Source organism: Chelonia mydas, chromosome 2, assembly GCF_015237465.2.
Source record: "Chelonia mydas isolate rCheMyd1 chromosome 2, rCheMyd1.pri.v2, whole genome shotgun sequence".
In the NCBI taxonomy this organism is placed as follows: domain Eukaryota; kingdom Metazoa; phylum Chordata; order Testudines; family Cheloniidae; genus Chelonia; species Chelonia mydas.
In genome coordinates, this window is record NC_057850.1 from 59,677,945 (window position 1) to 59,695,321 (window position 17,377).

At 40.6% G+C, this 17,377-nt stretch overlaps 1 protein-coding gene across 22 annotated transcripts in view; it reads right to left on the reverse strand.

Annotated features, from left to right (window-relative positions):
• CSPP1 (centrosome and spindle pole associated protein 1) overlaps positions 1–17,377 on the reverse strand; it is a 171,108-nt gene that overhangs the window by 126,371 nt on the left and 27,360 nt on the right. For 20 of the 22 annotated variants that reach the window (XR_005224296.2, XM_043539532.1, XM_043539533.1 and 17 more), the window contains 2 exons: positions 10,729–10,830; positions 6,603–7,048 (listed from right to left, as the gene is read on the reverse strand). Coding sequence is in view for 21 of the 22 variants with exons in the window: in XM_043539532.1 (XP_043395467.1) it covers positions 6,603–7,048; positions 10,729–10,830 (548 nt within the window). In the remaining variant the exon portion in view is untranslated. The remainder of the gene's footprint in view (positions 1–6,602; positions 7,049–10,728; positions 10,831–17,377) is intronic. The other 2 variants (XM_043539538.1, XM_043539535.1) reach the window with 1 other exon arrangement.

Consider the following 17,377-nt stretch of genomic DNA (forward strand, 5'->3'; position numbering starts at 1 on the left):
GGGTCAGACCAAAGGTCCATCTAACCCAGTATCCCATCTTCCAACAGCGGCCCATGCCAGGTGCCCCAGAGGAAATTAACAGAACAAGTAATCATCAAATAATCCATCCCCTGTCACCCATTCCCAGCTTTTGGCAAACAGAGGCGAGGGACACCACCCCTCCTGGCTAATAGCCATTGAAGGACCTATCCTCCATGAATTTATCTAGTTCTTTTTTGAACCCGGTTATAGTCTTGGCCTTCACAACATCCTCTGGTAAGGAGTTCCACAGGTTGACTGTGCGTTGTGTGAAAAAATATTTCCTTCTGTTTGTTTTAAACCTGCTACCTATTAATTTCATTTGGTGACCCCTAGTTCTTGTGTTATGAGAAGGAGTAAATAACACTTCCTCATTTACTTTCTCCACACCAGTCATGATTTTATAGACCTCTATCATATGCCCCCTTAGTCATCTCTTTTCCAAGCTGAAAAGTCCCAGTCTTATTAATCTCTCCTCATACGGCAACCGTTCCATACCCCTAATCATTTCTGTTGCCATTTTCTGAACCTTTTCCAAGTCCAATATATATCATTTTTTGAGATGGGGAGACCACATCTGCACACTGTATTGAAGATGTGGGCATACCATGGATTTATATAGAGGCAATATGATATTTTCTGTCTTATTATCTATCCCTTTCTTAATGATTCCCAACATTCTGTTTGCTTTTTTGACTGCCGCTGCACATTGAGTGGATGTTTTCAGAGAACTATCCACAATGACTCTAAGATCTCTTTTTTGAGTGGTAACAGCTAATTTAGACCCCATCATTTTATATGTATAGTTGGGATTATGTTTTCCAATGTGCATTACTTTGCATTTATCAACACTGAATTTCATCTGCCATTAGGGTGACCAGACAGCAAATGTGAAAAACTGGGACGGGGAGGGGGGTGGAGTGGGTAATAGGAGCCTATATAAGAAAAAAGACCCAAAAATCGGGACTGTCCCTATAAAATCAGGACATCTGGTCACCCTATCTGCCATTTTGTTGACCAGTCACCCAGTTTTGAGAGATCCTTTTGTAGCTCTTCGCAGTCTTCCTGGGACTTAACTATCTTGAGTAGTTTTGTATCATCTGCAAATTTTGCCACCTCCCTGTTTACCCCTTTTTCCAAATCACCTATGAATATGTGAAATAGGACTGGGCCCAGTACAGACCCCTGGGGGACACCACTCTTTACCTCTCTCTATTCTGAAAACTGACCATTTATTCCTATCCTTCATTTCCTATCTTTTAACCAGTTACCAATCCATGAGAGAACCTTCCCTCTTATCCTATGACTGCTTAGTTTGCTTCATAGTCTTTGGTGAGGGACCTTGCCAAAGGCTTTCTGAAAATCTAAATACACTATATCCACTGGATCCCCCTTGTCCACATGCTTGTTGACCCCCTCAAAGAATTCTAGTAGATTGGTGGGGCATCATTTCCCTTTACAAAAAAAACATGTTGACTATTCCCCAACAAATTATGTTCATCTAGGTGTCTGAAATTTTGTTCTTTACTATAAAAGAAAAGGAGTACTTGTGGCACCTTAGAGACTATATTTTCCACTGAATGCATCCGATGAAGTGAGCTGCAGCTCACGAAAGCTTATGCTCAAATAAATTTGTTAGTCTCTAAGGTGCCACAAGTACTCCTTTTCTTTTTGTGAATACAGACTAACACAGCTGCTACTCTGAAACCGTTCTTTACTATAGTTTCAACCAATTTGCCAAGTACTGAAGTCACGCCTACCGGCCTGTAATTCCCCGGGTCTCCTCTGGAGCCTTTTTTAAAAATTAGCATCACATTTTCTATCCTCCAGTCATTTGGTACAGAAGCTGATTTGAATGATAGGTTACAGATAACAGTTAGTAGTCCTGCAATTTCACATTTGAGTTCCTTCAGAACTCTTGGGTGAATACCATATGGTCCTGGTGACTTATTACTGTTTAATTTATTAATTTGTTCCAAAACCTCCTTTAATGACACCTCAATCTGGGACAATTCCTCAGATCTGTCACCTAAAAAGAATGGCTCATTGGGAATCTCTCTCGCATCCTCAACCATGAAGACCGACGCAAAGAATTCCTTTAGTTTCTCTACAATGGCCTTATCATCCTTGAGTGCTCCTTTATCATCTCGATTGTCCAGTAGCCCCAGTGGTTGTTTAGCACGCTTCCTGCTTCTGATGTACTTAAAAAAAATTTTGCTATTACTTTTTAAGTCTTTGGCTAGCTGTTCTTCAAATTCTTTTTTGGCCTTCCTAATTATATTTTTACACTTCATTTGCCAGAGTTTATGCTCCTTTCTATTTTCTTCATTAGGATTTAAATTCCACTTTTTCAAGGATGCCTTTTTGCCTCTCACTGCGTCTTTTACTTTGTTGTTTAGCCACGGTGGCACTTTTTTGGTTCTCTTACTATGTTTTTTAATTTGGGGTATACATTAAGTACATGGTGTCTATAAAAGGTTTCCATGCAGCTTGCAGGGATTTTACTTTTTGTGCTGTACCTTTTAATTTCTGTTTAACTAACCTCCTCATTTTTGTGTAGTTCCCCTTTCTGAAATTAAATGCTATAGTGTTGGGCCTCTGTGGTGTTTTCCCCGCCACAGGGATGTCAAATTTAATTATATTATGGTCACTATTATCAAGCAGTCCAGCTATATTCACCTCTTGACCTGACCCTGTGCTCTACTTAGGCCTAAATCAAGAATTGCCTCTCCTCTTGTGGGTTCCAGAACCAGCTGCTCCAAGCAGCAGTCATTTAAGGTGTCAAGAAATTTTATTTCTGCATCCCTTCCTGAGGTGATATGTACCCAATATGGGGATAGTTGAAATCCCCCATTATTATTGATTTTTTTATTTTAATAGCCTCTCTAATCTCCCTGAGAATTTCATAGTCACTATCACCATTCTGGTCAGGTGGTCTGTAATATATCCCTACTGGTATATTCTTATAATTCAAGCATGCAGTTACTATCCATAGAGATTCTATGGTACTGTTTGGTTCATTTAAGATTTTTACTTCATTGGATACTATGCTTTCTTTCACATACAATACCACTCCCCAACCAGCACGACTTGTTCTGTCCTTCCCATATATTTTGTACCCTGGTATTACTGTGTCCCATTGATTATCCCCATTCCACCAAGTTTCTGTGATGCCTATTATATCAATATCCTCATTTAATACGAGGCACTCTAGTTCACCCAACTTATTATTTAGACTTCTAGTATTAGTGTGTAAGCACTTTAAAAACTTGTCACTTTTTACCTGCCTGCCATTACATGATGTAATTAAATGGGACTTTTTCTCATTTGACTGTTTCTCATCAGATCCTACCTGTATTTTATCATCTTTCATCCTCTTCTCTTTCTTAGGACATAGGGAATCTCCATTAATAGATCCTCCCCTAAGGGATGTCCGAACCACATGCTCCTCTGTACCTGTCAGCTTTCCCCCAGCCCTTAGTTTAAAATCTGCTTTACAACCTTTTTAAGCACCAGCAATCTGGTTCCATTTTGGTTTAGATGGAGCCCATCCTTCCTGTATAGGCTCCCCCTTTCCCAAAAGTTTCTCCAGTTCCTAATAAAACTAAACCCCTCTTCCCTACACCATTGCCTCATCCACACATTGAGACCCTGCAGTTCTGCCTGTATAACTGGCCCTGCGTGTGGAACTGGAAGTATTTCAGAGAATGCTACCATGGAGGTCCTGGACTTAAATAATTTACCTGACAGCCTAAATTTGGCCTCCAGGACCTCTCTCCTATCCTTCCCTCTGTCATTGATACATACAGGTACCACGACCACTGGCTCCTCCCCAGCACTACACATTAGCCTATCTAGATGTCTCAAGAGATCCGCAACCTTCGCACCAGGCAGGCAAGTCACCAAGCGGTTCTCCCGGTCATCGCAAACCCAGCTATGTTTCTAATAATCAAAACGCCCATTACTAATACCTGTCTCTTCCTAATAACTGGAGTTCCCTCCGCAAGAAAGGTATCCTCAGTGCAAGAGGATACATCATCATCATCTGGAAGGAGGGTCCCAACTATGGGATCGTTTCCCTCTGCTCCAGTTGGATGTTCTCCTTCCCTGAGGCTTTCATCCTCCTGACAGAGGCTGTCAGACCACAGGTGGGACCATTCTACTGTGTCCTGGAAAGTCTCATCTATGTACCTCTCTGTCTCCCTTAGCTCCTCCAGCTCAGACACCCTGGCCTCCAAAGCCCGTACAGGGTCTCTGAGGGCCAGGAGCTACTTGCACCCAATGCACACTTACGCCACCTGTCCATAATCAGGTAATCATACATGCTGCATTGGGTGCAATAAACTGGGTAGCCCTCACTCCATTGCTGGACTTCTGACTTCATTCTCTTTTTACTCCTGCAGCTGGTTCCCTCATTGTTGTTAGGCTCATCAATGAGTAAAAACACCCCTGAATTTTCACAGAGTAAATCAGTGGAAATGGATTGTAACAAAAACTCTGAAAGCAAACATCCACTGAGTAAGAACTACAGAATTTGGCACATTATTTGTACATTTTGAGACTTGGTGAATTAGCAAGGCCTATCACTAAAATAAGGATATTTTAGTACTTTAACTTCCCCAAACGTTCATAGCAAACAAATTAAGCTCAGAACAATAATATTATACATTCTTATTATATCATCTGAACTGGTAAAGGATTAGCTGCACTAGATACACAAGATGCACATAGTCTGTACTGGTCCTTAGACACACTGGTACCTCAAAATAATAATATTTAGATGAGCATATAATAATCTAAATTATAACATTATAAGTTGTGAACGCTTGTTTCCTGGGGTAATTTCTGTTATCTCTCTTTTGGAACTGTATAAAACATTATGTATATCCAATATATATTATGTAATTTTTATATTTATGGTTGATTTTAAAATCAGTTTTCTAAAAATTAACTTTATACATTTTTTTAAATTAAAAATAAAACTGTTTCCACGTGTGGATCTTGTATAACATGCACATGAAAGCAAACCTTCAGAGGTAACATACTCTTGAAAAAAGAGTTTATAATGATAATGCTAAGAGAAAATTAACTTTCCCCACATAGCTAGTCCACACAGCATTCTAGTATTCTAATTCAAAGCATACTGAGCTAAATTCATCTGTGGTATAACTTCACTGCCATCAAAAATGAATCTAGCCCATAGACTAGGCCACCACCACTATCCTGCCAGGTTACCAATTAAGTTTGATCAAGAGAATCGCAAATCCCAACCCAAATCAAACATCTGTGCAGGAGACTGAGCTTTTTGGAGGGCTGGTCCGAGACAATAGAACAAACTCCCACAGGAACTAAGGATGAAACCGCACCACCTTACACTCCAAGTGCAAAGTGCACCTCTTCAACCTTACTTTTTCTAAACACACACACAGAAGTTTGTATATTTAAAAAAAACAAAATCCTACCAAAACAGAACACTACGCTGCACACACAATTCCCCCCAGATGAGAGGATGAGAGAAAGCATGAATCACACATGACAGTTGTTAGTCATTTTACTTAATGGGCTACTGGAAGGTGCTCAGACACTATTGTGATGATGCCAGTATAAGAACCTATAAAGAATAAAACAGAAAGCAAATTCAAGAACAACAAAGCACAGCTAAGTGAATATTATTCACGAATAAATTCAATTAGTACTTAACATTTTTATGCGCATATTAGTGATGGTTGCAATTATTGCTTAAATTAGTTATATGACTAAAATATAAGATTTCATTTAAATGCCCTCTTTTTCATTGAAATATTTTAGTTCCTCATTAATTCTGAAAGTTTAATCTGAAGAATTTTCATATCTATTTTTCACTGAACAGTACATAATCCTTTTCAATTATGCAAATTTTGCCCCCATAAGTGACACCTGAATACAATTATCACCTCATTAGATGTCAAGGGCATGCATTCAGAGTACCAATTATTAATTGTGGTATTTTATACTTATAAAGCACGCTTTATGCTGTAAGATTTCAAAGCAATTTATAAACTACATACATACAGCATGACTGACCTGCATACTCCTGGGTCAGATCCTCAGCTCATGTAAATTGTCATAGTACGTTCTGGCCTATGACAATTTACACCAGTTTAGGAACTGTCCCCTAGTGCAGAAGCAGCAATCAGGCAGACAGTCACTACAGAGCACACAACACAATAGTAGGGAAATGGAAATTTTTGGTCAAGTTTGCCTTAATCCTAGGGAAAAAAGCCATGGGGTCTCACATTCATCCCCCCAAAAAAGGGGGGTGGAGGTGGGGTGACCTCTGTTTTTCAGTCTCGCCTGAAAGATACACACACACACCCCGCACAGAATTCAAAGCATCAGCCTCAGAAGGAGCCACAACAGAATCAAACCTCCTAAAGTTTGAACTTGTGATTTAAGGGAGTCTAAATATTTCAAATCTGATACTCAGTACCACTAAACCATAACCCCTTATGGCTTGAATAACTTATTGTTTTTAGTGCCACAACCCCATCACCAATAGCGTTAAGGAAGTAAAGAAAAGAAGTGGAAAACTGAGATAAAAATACCTTTCAGCATGGAACACCCTCAGAGGCTTTTTGTCATAGTCACTTTCATATCTAAATCTAGGGTCCATTTCCTCATTTATTTCAGGATCATAGTCTAATTTGTAATGTCTTCTATCAAAATGACGATCCTCATCAAATCTGTGATGTCTTCTAGCCGAAATATCAGGTCTGCTATCAAACCTGTGATGCTTTCTATTGGAAATGTCTAGTCCTTCATCAAGTTTTTTGTGCAATATTCTATCTCTTAGTTCAGCCTCATCATCTAGTCTGCGATATGGATCCTCCTCCAGTCGTCTCCTATTTAGTAGCTCTTCATAAGCGTCCGTGGAAGTAAAAGCATCTTTCTTGGGAGGTTCTGAATCTGCACAAGAGGGCTGTATTTGTGAACGTAGTCCTGGCTGTACTCTAGTAATAGCAGTAGTTTTTTTACTTCTTTCTGTCTCATGCTGTTTAATAGAAAAAAAAATATTAAAAGATACAACTACAAAGAAAATAATAACTTTCATTCATCATCTCAGTATAATTCACATTTTCCATCAGTGCTTCAGCAACAGTTTGATTCTGTATTTATGATAGTCTTCTAATTTTAAACTATCCCCAAATGAAGATTTAAAAAAAATTCTCTTAAATGGGGACTTAAATGCTGGGGAAAATTTTCCTGAAAAAGCAATAATCTTTATTTTACCTGATCACTTATTTTCACTTTCAGTGGGATGGCCAGCAATCCTCAGTAACATGAGGCTTCCCATGAACTCAGTTTAGATAATGAAATGACCGTTAGATTTGAAGGCAGAGGGACTCCATCGTGCTTGTTAACCCTTATATCTGGTCACATGCACAGATGTCCTGATTGTACTGAGGTTCAGGCAGTCTGTGATACTCCTTCGTCTGACCAGAACATGTTTTTTGGGTTCAAAAACCATTTTTATTTTTTCCCTGCAAAAACTGTGACTAAGTAGAAGGATGGTATTAGAGAGCTAACCTGTGACTCATTCACTCAATTCCTTGCTCCACCACTGACCTTGGGCAAGTCACTAAAGCTATGTTTATACTACAGATTACTTTGATATAACCTACGATGTTCAGGGGTTTGAGGAGTTCAGCTCTGTTGCTGTAAATGATACAGTGTAGACATAGCCTTAGTTTCTCTGTACCTCAGTTCCCCATCCATGAAATGCAGATAATAGTACTTCTCTACCTTGGAGTGTTGTGATGATAAACACATTAAAGATTGTGAGCTGCTAATGGGGTCCATATAAATACAACAGATAAATAAGAATAAATAAATCTCTCACAGAGTTTCAGTCACTTTGAGAAAAAAGAGCTAACCTGATCTCCAAGCTCTGCTGCGGTGCACGAGGCCTTCCCTTACCAGCAGCAAACAAAATGGTGGACAAGCCTCGAAAGTTAATACAAGACTGCCTGCAGCCGATCAAAGCTCCTAACCTGCATGAGATGCTACTGAGGACAGAGCTGGCAAGGATTGCAGCAGCAATACTCAATTGGACCATATATCAGACAAACTCAGTCCTTGATCTCCCACAGCACAGTACAGTGGACCATTCTGTTGAAGCAGTACAAGATGCACTGTCAAAGCCTGTCCCCACCAGGAGAATCCAGAACTCCAGGAAGTGCCTGCCTATTGGGGCTGTCAAATCAGTGCAAATTTGCCTCTTCTCCAGTATTGGCTTTGGAAGGATTATGGAGGGCTCCATCCGTTCTGAAGCAGATGCCCTTAATTGGGGCAAAGCAGCAGCAATTTATCAAGAACTACTCACATCTTTCTCCCACCTCCTTTTAACCTCTGGGGTGCAAGATGCCCCTTCAAACTATTTCCCTGAAGCCTTTCTTCATGTTCCCATGTATGTGCTTACACTTCAGAGATCCAAGAAAATACACCTCCCAGAAGCAAAAGGGTAAGGAGGACCTTAAAGAAAAAATTTTCTCCCCACCCCAAAAATTTTCTTAGAGATCGCTTTGATTCTTTCTAGATCTTCCAAGTCTACTGAACAGGGTGGAATGTCTTTCCAGGATTTCCTTCCCTTTTCCCAGATAAATAAAAAGAATGACAGGAATAGCAAATAAGAAAAAAACCTTAAAAGCAAATTAAAGAGAATCATATTCCTCTAATTCTTCTGGCTCAGACATGGAGGAATCAGACCTAGAAACCCTGTCTAATTATTTCTGCCTAATTCTTTGTGCCAACTATAAAAAGATTATATTTCCATATATGTGTGGAAACAAAGCAGCGTTCTCAAGACCCAAGAGAAAGTTCACAAAAAAATCCTCAGATCCCCTCAATAGATTTGATTGAAATTATCAGTCTGGAAAGATGGGAACACCTTAACAGGAGACAGCCTCTTAACAGACTGTACACAAGGTTCTACAATAGCCTAAAAGACAAAATGCCTTCTTTTCAGATACCCAAAGTATACAACAAAGCAGTGTCATCACTGGATGAGGGTGCTTTAAATTCTGTTGCAGGGTCTTTCAAAGGATCCAGGAGACAGGCAGCTAGAGAACCATGGGTTGGAATTCTGAAGCCTAAGCAGAATCAATGCAAGTTTCAGTTCTGTCCACTATCCTATAGCATATATAATTCTCAGAATCCAGCAAGGACTAGATAATGAATTCCGACATGAAAAAAGGATGTCTGGTTGCTGCCTTTGTGGCCGTATCTCTTTAGATGAAGTAAAATTCTCAACTAAACTCTAATCCTAGAATCTCATCCAATGCACTGGCAGATAAGTACATAAATATGGCCATGGTGAAAAGATACCCACACAGAGACCCTCCAAAAAGCTCTCAGAAGGAAATCTCTTTAGAAGAGAAAATCTTTCTTTCAGAATCCATGTATACCTGGGAACTTCAACACCAAACAAGTCCCTTTCAACTGTTCTGTAAAGACAGTCCACAAAAACACTGCATTATAGCTATCATGGCACAGATCACAAAACTTAAGTTGCACAGGAAAGGACACACCTAGCACCAGCAGCACTATCCAAACAAGAACTGTGGATAACTGCCAACAACCAGTATTTCTCACATCAAACATAAGGTACAGGGGATAACCGGTCAATTTCTTCTTAACGGCAAAAGACCAAGACTCTTTGATGGATACTGGAAATGGTCTCCCAGAGTTATCCATTTATATGACTCATGCTGACCTTTATCCCATTACTAAAGCAAGACATTATAAAAAGAGAATACACCCAAGCTATTCAACACTTGCTAGTTAAAGGTGCCATACTGCCCATTTCAGATGATCTGCTTTTTTCCAATCTACTAGAAAAAGCTTTCACACATCATTAGTGCCAGGAGAACAAACTAGCCTTTTACTCTCAAACTGACTAAAACTATCAGAAAAAAATCCTGCATGGTTAGTTACAAAGTGTTTTTGTGTGGAAGGGTGGGCAATATATTTACTTATTGCAGAGAAAAAAGAAGAGGAGGGAAGACATTTACACTCAAAAAGGTGTTCCTGCTCAGCAAGGAAATCTTACAGACCGCCCGCACCTTATTAGAGGAAGGACTTTTGTAGTGGGAGAATGGGCTGAATTCCCCAGGTACCAGGCTTCAACTTTATAGGCTTTTCCCTACATTTACCAAGTTCATGGCATCACTCTGTATGTATATACATTAGTTAACTTATAAACACACACACACACACACACACACACACACACACATTCTCTCTCTCTAATCAGCGTAAGGTACCAAAGGGCCACTAAGTGATTCCAATGCAGGAGGCTCTTCTCCCAGGAGGGAAGTCGTTCAAAATTTTACCCTTTGAAGACTTAAGCATCCCACAAAAGCATAAAACTTGTTCTTGGAAATCTTATTTAGCCAAAACGCCCATCAACTTCAGTGAAAGCACTGAAGTTAAACCACACCCAATGAGTGGTGGTAGCTATGTCAGTTGGAGAGCATCTCCCACTGACATAGCGCTGTCCACACCAGTGCTTCTGTCGGTGTAACTCATATCATTCAGTGGGGTGGTTTTTTCTCACCCCTTAGCGACATAAGTTATACCAACAAAAATTACACAACTGACATGGAGAAAAATTCTTAACAACCTCATTTAAGTTCTCTCAGAGTGAATTGACTTCAGCAAAATCTATATTACCTCCGTAGTTTTCTTTCCTATTTTCCTTAACCTTTCATTCCACTCTTCCTTGTCCCTGAGATACTGATTGTATTCCCTGTTTCTTTCAAGACGAAGTTTCTCCTGAAACAAACATTAAAGCACAAAGTTATGAAGCACTTTCTAGGAAGAGGGCTTTTAACTTTGCAGGAGATTTTAAAAGAATAATGTATTACTTTTTTGCTTCTTTTTGATATACAAATAGGGCCTAAAGGTATTTAGTTTTTATTGGTTTGTCATTGGGTCAGGGTTGTACCTCTTTAACTATGCCACTATAGTTAAAGAGGTACAATATTCGTATGTAGACAGGACCTCAGTCAGTTACAGCCAAGGCCATAACTCAACAAGCTACATTTGAATTAAACATGTTAAAAATTATCTACATTAGAGTCACGTGAGTCAGTTGAGTTAACCCAGCTCAATTTAGCTAACTTGATTAAAAAGAGCCTCAGTAGTCACATGACTATTGAAACTATCCTGGTAATAGTACCACATACACCTAGCTGTAAACTCCCTGAATAAACATCAAATTACAGGGAGAACAATGTCATACATCATATGAATAGTTTGCTAAAAACTTCTGAATCATAAAAAATTCAATGTTGTGTGTTCCCTCAGGTTAAGACAGTTTATTTGCTCTTTAAAGAATAATAAATATGTAAGATACTATAGTAAAATATTAAAGGTTATCTGAAAAGGAAAAAAAATGGACTTGAACCCAGACCCTTCTTTGCGATGTACATAGGAGGCCTGGAAAAGTGGTCTTTTCCCACTCAAAGGAAAGGGGGAGTTTATTTTGTTTTTACTTTGAAATTTAGATTTTGTCTAATCTGCAAGACTCTGGTCACTACAGAACATTGCAAGAGTCGAGAGACTGAAAGCTGAGCAACTGAGTGAGAAAGATTTTTAGTTAGCCTACCTAAAACCATTCATCTTAACACATATTAAATGCCAATATCTAGTAAACATTTTGGAGAAAAAATGCCTTATGAGTTAAAAGGTGTGAGAGCTCATACTGTGCATGTTCTGAAAGAACACGAGATATTCTAGCAAACCAGGGAAGAGTAAAATTGGCATTCCTGATATTTTTAAAGTAAAAAAGTCAGGGAAAAGGAACTTTGTTTATAAAAATATTCCAGGCCTTCTTTGTACACAATAAAGAAGCGCAAACCTATATTGTGTATAATCCTTTACTGGTCACTTTGAAGGTCTGCTGGTGACCCAAGATTAGTTAAATGTTAAAGGATGTCTAATCATGAGCCCCACTGGTGGATGAAGTTCATCTGGTGCACGTGTCCAGGGCCCCAGAGTATTACTTTCTGTATATCTGTACTCAGTTCCTACTGGCATGCATTTAGTAACTGTTTAAGGAATACATTTTATATATTATATATTACACACACAAACTATGTTAAAAGATTATTAAGGTTGCAAAGTCATGCATTCAAACGTTAGGAAATGCCAGAATTAAGGCTGTCTGCAAAGATCAGTAACTTACCCTACAATAACTGTGGTTCTTTGCAATGTGTCTTCCACACCAATCCCATTCTTGGTATACATGCACCTCATTCATGCATGCGAGATCAGATTCTTTAAGGCTAGAATTGTCCACTCAGGCCACTCTTACACCAATGTGCCCTTGTGCCACCCCATGCAAAGACAAGGGTCAGAGTAGGTACAACTGCCCCTCATTTCTTTTTCTAATACTGAACACCGTATAAGTAGTTGCAGGGAAATAGGGTGGATCATGGAATCTGTGTGGACAACATCTCTCAAACAACCACAGCTACTGTGGAGTAAGTAACCCCATGATAACCTTATCCTAGAAGTCTGAAACGCAGCCTCACTGGTGTTCTTGACTGGGGCTGAAGTTGATTAATGAGGTTTGTTACTGTTTAAAATCTCTGCTGTGGAAGGTAAGCCAATGCTGATCTAGAGTAACACTGCTCCTATGAACTCTGCGCTCCGAGTCAAAGCGAGCATGGATTTCTCTCTGTTGCCTTTGAAACTTGGTGGGGCAAAGAACTTCAGGATTGCTTGAAAGGAGCTGATCACCAGTTGTGGTGATCTTCCTTCAATTAGCTAGTTGGTTAGGTAAGAATACTCCTGGCTTCCTTGTCATCTTAGTTGAACTGCAACTACCATCAGACATTTGGTGACAACACTTGAGTATGGAAGAGAGGCGGGTGGGCAGGACTCTGCATTGGTAGTGAGATGTTCCTAGTAGGAACCTGAGGTACCTACTGTGAGCCAGTTGTTTTCATAGTATCACAGGATTGGAAGGGACCTTGAGAAATCTTCTAGTCCAGTCCCCTGCACTTAAGACAGGACTAAGTATTATCTACCATCCCTGACAGGTGTTTGTATAACCTGCTCTTAAAAATCTCCAATGAAAGAGATTCCACGAACTCCCTAGGCAAGTTTTTCCTAACGTCCAACCTAAACTACCCTTGCTGCAATTTAAGCCCAATGCTTCTTGTTCTATCCTCACAGGTTAAAGAAAATAATTTTTCTCCTTTCTCCTTGTAACCTTTTATGTACTTGAAAACTGTTATCATGTCCTCCCTCAGTCTTCTCTTCTCCAGACTAAACAAACCCATTTTTTTCAATCTTCCCTCAGAGGTCATGTTTTCTAGACCTTTAATCATTTTTGTTGCTCTTCTCTGGACTTTCTCCAACTTGGCCGCATCTTTCCTGAAATATGGCACCCAGAACAATACTCCATTTGAGTCCTACTCAGCGCACATTAGAGTGGAAGAATGACTTCTCGTGTCTTGCTTACATCACACCTGCAAATACATCCCAGAATGTTGTTTGCTTTTTTTGGAACAGTGTAACATTATTGACTCATATTTAGCTTGCCACTATGACCCTCAGATCCCTTTCTGCAGTACTCCTTCCTAGGCAGTCATTTCCCATTTTATAAGTGTGCAACTGATTGTTCCTTCCTAAGTGGAGTACTTTGCATTTGTCCTTATTGAATTTCATCCTATTTACTTCAGACCATTTCTCCAGTTTGTCCAGATCATTCTGAATTTTAATCCTATCCTCCAAAGCACTTGCAACCCCTCCCAGCTTGGTATCATCTGCAAACTTTATAAGTGTACTCTCTACGCCATTATCTAAATCACTGACAAAGATACTGAACAGAACCGGACCCAGAACTGATCCTTACGGGACCCCACTTGATATGCCCTTCCAGTTTGACTGTGAAGAATTGAGACATGACAAGGGGCATCTTGCAGATCAAGAGCTGCAAATCGCTCCTGAGGATCAAATGAAGGGATTACAGAAGTTAGGGTCATCATTCAGAATCTGGAGAATTGGATGCAGATTTTGAGACAAACGTCGAGAATTGGTTTTCAACCCCCACTTTTAAAAAAAAAAAAAAAAAAGGATTAAAAAGTAGTGGGAATAAAAGCCCTGCCCTTTAACCAGAGGACGCTTTTTGTTTTAAACCATTCCACCTCCTTTGGGAACCATGATCTTCATACCTTGTGTGTGCACGATGGAGGCTTCAAATAGGTAGGCTTACTACCTTTGTCAAGGACCTGACTATCTGAAGTCCCAGACAGCAGGGCAGCTAAGAAGGCAGCAAAAAGTCACCTCCTGTAGAATCTCTGCTTCTTCCTCGGTGGGTCCGAAGATCTCAGTGGCTAATCATAGAATTGTATCAACGAACGCTCTCTGAAATATGATTGTCTCAACTGTTTCCTCTTAAGACTCAGAAACCTCAAGCACCAAGACGACCAGAGTTGCCCATGAATCTCTTGAAGTACAGAGGGCTCTGTCAGTGCCACTGCTAAAATGTTCATTACCTTCCACTGGGAGGTCCTCAACTGTTGCCTGGACCTTTCTAGGGGATGACTGAAGCCATGACGACCCTATTGCTGTAGCCATTGTACATGCTGCTGAGGCATCCAGCAAAGCCTGCAGAGTTGTGTGTGTAGTCAGCTGACCTTCAGCCATTAGGGACTTCCTGGTGCTTCCTGGGCAATTTATCAGTGCAATTAGACAGTTTGCTCCCCATCTAAAAAGTCATATTTAGAGAGCAGCACTTGATAATTTGTTACTGTCATTTGAAGGTTTGCAGACTAGTATACTTTCCGGCCGAAAAGAACCAGTTTGGGGGGAATTTTTTCCCCCTGCAGGGACCACTAAATTGGATCCATTTTAGTGGTCCCTGCCATTTCCTTCTCTCTTGTACTGCTTGCACAAGAAGATGGCTATAGGATGAGTGTAAAATATTCAGATCCCTTCTTGCACACTCATTATCTCCTATGTGCTCTTTTGCATGTGACAGAAACAGAATCCAGAGTACACCAGATGGATTTAGCAGGTTCCAGAAGACTATCATTTACTGGCATGGCTAAACTCCCTGGAGTTGACAAGTGCAGTATGTCCAAGAGATTGTGTTTTTACTCATGAACAGCTTTCAGGAGAATGTTTAAGACTTCCACCATCCGCTTTATTAAGGCTGGAAAACCTTAAATTTGCCCACAGATGCCAATGTATGTGAGCTCTCTGGCTTGTGAGGAGAAAACGAGGATACTGCAGCCAGAACTAGATGTTCTTTCCCTAGAAATTGTTCTTCCTCTTGCCTCTCAAGTAGCTGAAGATTCAAGCAGCTGAGATGACTGAGGAGGCTTAATCTGCCTCTTGTATATAGGTCTAGGTCTCCCTCACCTAATAGGTGAAGCTGGCTTCCAGGAGTAGGGCTGAACACCCCCGAAGGTCCAGCATGGCCACAGCTATTACTGGTAAGAATAGTGTGCTGGAGCACACCTCAGGGGATACAAAAATATGGTGGGGTCCCTATAAGGCTCCAACTTCTTTCTATCAACTCTCAATCTTCCCTGGAATCACTCCTTGGCTCCCACTGAGCTGCCCATGAGGGTAGATTGAGAATGTACAGGGAATAATTCTCTGGTGCACTCAGCAGAAGAGAAAAAGAGTATACTTCTTCTAAAGGAAGGGCAATCCTGTCCAGAGTGCCTTGCCTGTGAAAAGGGGAGGCTGGTATAGGAGACACGTTTCCTGGCAGGCTCTGTGACTCCATGGCTGGGAGCATTGCAACAACCTCCCTGACCCTTTCCAGCACCAGTTACTTCGGTTCCAGACCCATTGACAAGTCGCTCAGTACAATATACTGTTTTGGTGCAGAGATAGCAACAAGTATCATAGAGTTAGTCTGTACAGAGGTGGAGGGTACCCTTCACACATGTAGTCAGTGTGGGAGAAGCACTGAGTGCAGAGTAGCACTCTGTGCTAGGGTTGGTACCAGGGCAGCATGGTTCTTGGGTTTAGATGGTATCACCCATGTCCCCTTAGATTTTGGTATCAAGATACTAGAAGGAAAGATTCGTCAATTTACAGTAATTGTGGGTTCTCTGAGATGTGTCATCCATATGTGCTCCATTACTGGTGCACATAAACCCAATAGCTTGAGTTCAGATTCTTCTGGCCAGCAGTATCCATTGGAAGCCGTGTCTGCACCCTCAGCATCCTTATGCCTCTAAATGAGGGTATTAAGGGTGGGACATCCCAACCACCCCACAATTCCTTCTCCAGTATCCTTCACCTTCACCAGAATCCAGGTGTTATCAGACTCCACAGTAACAGGGATGGAGGACAGGTCATCGAATATATAGAGACAACACATTTTGAAGAACCAGTTACTGTAAGAGAAGTAATAGTTTCTTCTTTGAGTGCTTGTCAATATATATACTCTACTATGGTGACTCACAAGCAGTGACCTAGATTACAGGAGGTGGGTACTAGAATTCTACCTAAACAATGACTGGAGGACAGCCCCACCAAAATTAACATTGACATTACCACTATGTGGATTAACATTGACATTACCACTATGCTGGATGAACATGTGCACTGAACACAGGTAGGTGCCCTACATATTTTTAGTATTAGAACATTTCTCAAAGAAGTAACAGAAGCTGCTTGCACTCTCACAGAGTAGGCTCTCACTCCCACTGGTGGATCTATGTTAGCTAATTCATAGCACAGACCCATACAAGTAAAAATCCAGTTAAAAAGTCTTTATGTTGAAATGGTGTGACCTCTCACCCAGTCTCCATAAGCTATGAACAGTCTGGAGCAGTGGTTCTGAAACTTTCCAGATGATTGTACCCCTTTCAGGAATCTGATTTGTCTTGAGTACCCCCAGTTTCACCTCACTTCAAAATTACTTGCTTACAAAATCAGACATAAAAATACAAAAGTATCACAGCACACTATTACTGAAAAATTGCTTGCTTTCTCATGTTTACCATGTAATTATAAAATAAATCCATTGGAATATAAGTATTGTACTTACATTTCAGTGTGATACTGAGCCTGTTTTACACTTGTGAGCCTTGTCTGAAGCCCAAACCCTGCCACCCGGGGCTGGAGCACGAAACTTAGCTTCCCTGGGGGACCCCTATGGCGTGAGGCAACCAGGCAATTGCCCTGCTTGCCACCTCCTAATGCCAACCCTGCATTTGTGACCCCCCTAAACCCATTCCATGACCATCCTTGGGGCTGCAAGCCCCATGTCAAGAAACATTGATTTAGATGAGTACCCCCTGGAAGACCTCTGAGTACCCCCAGGGGTACATGTACTCCTGGTTGA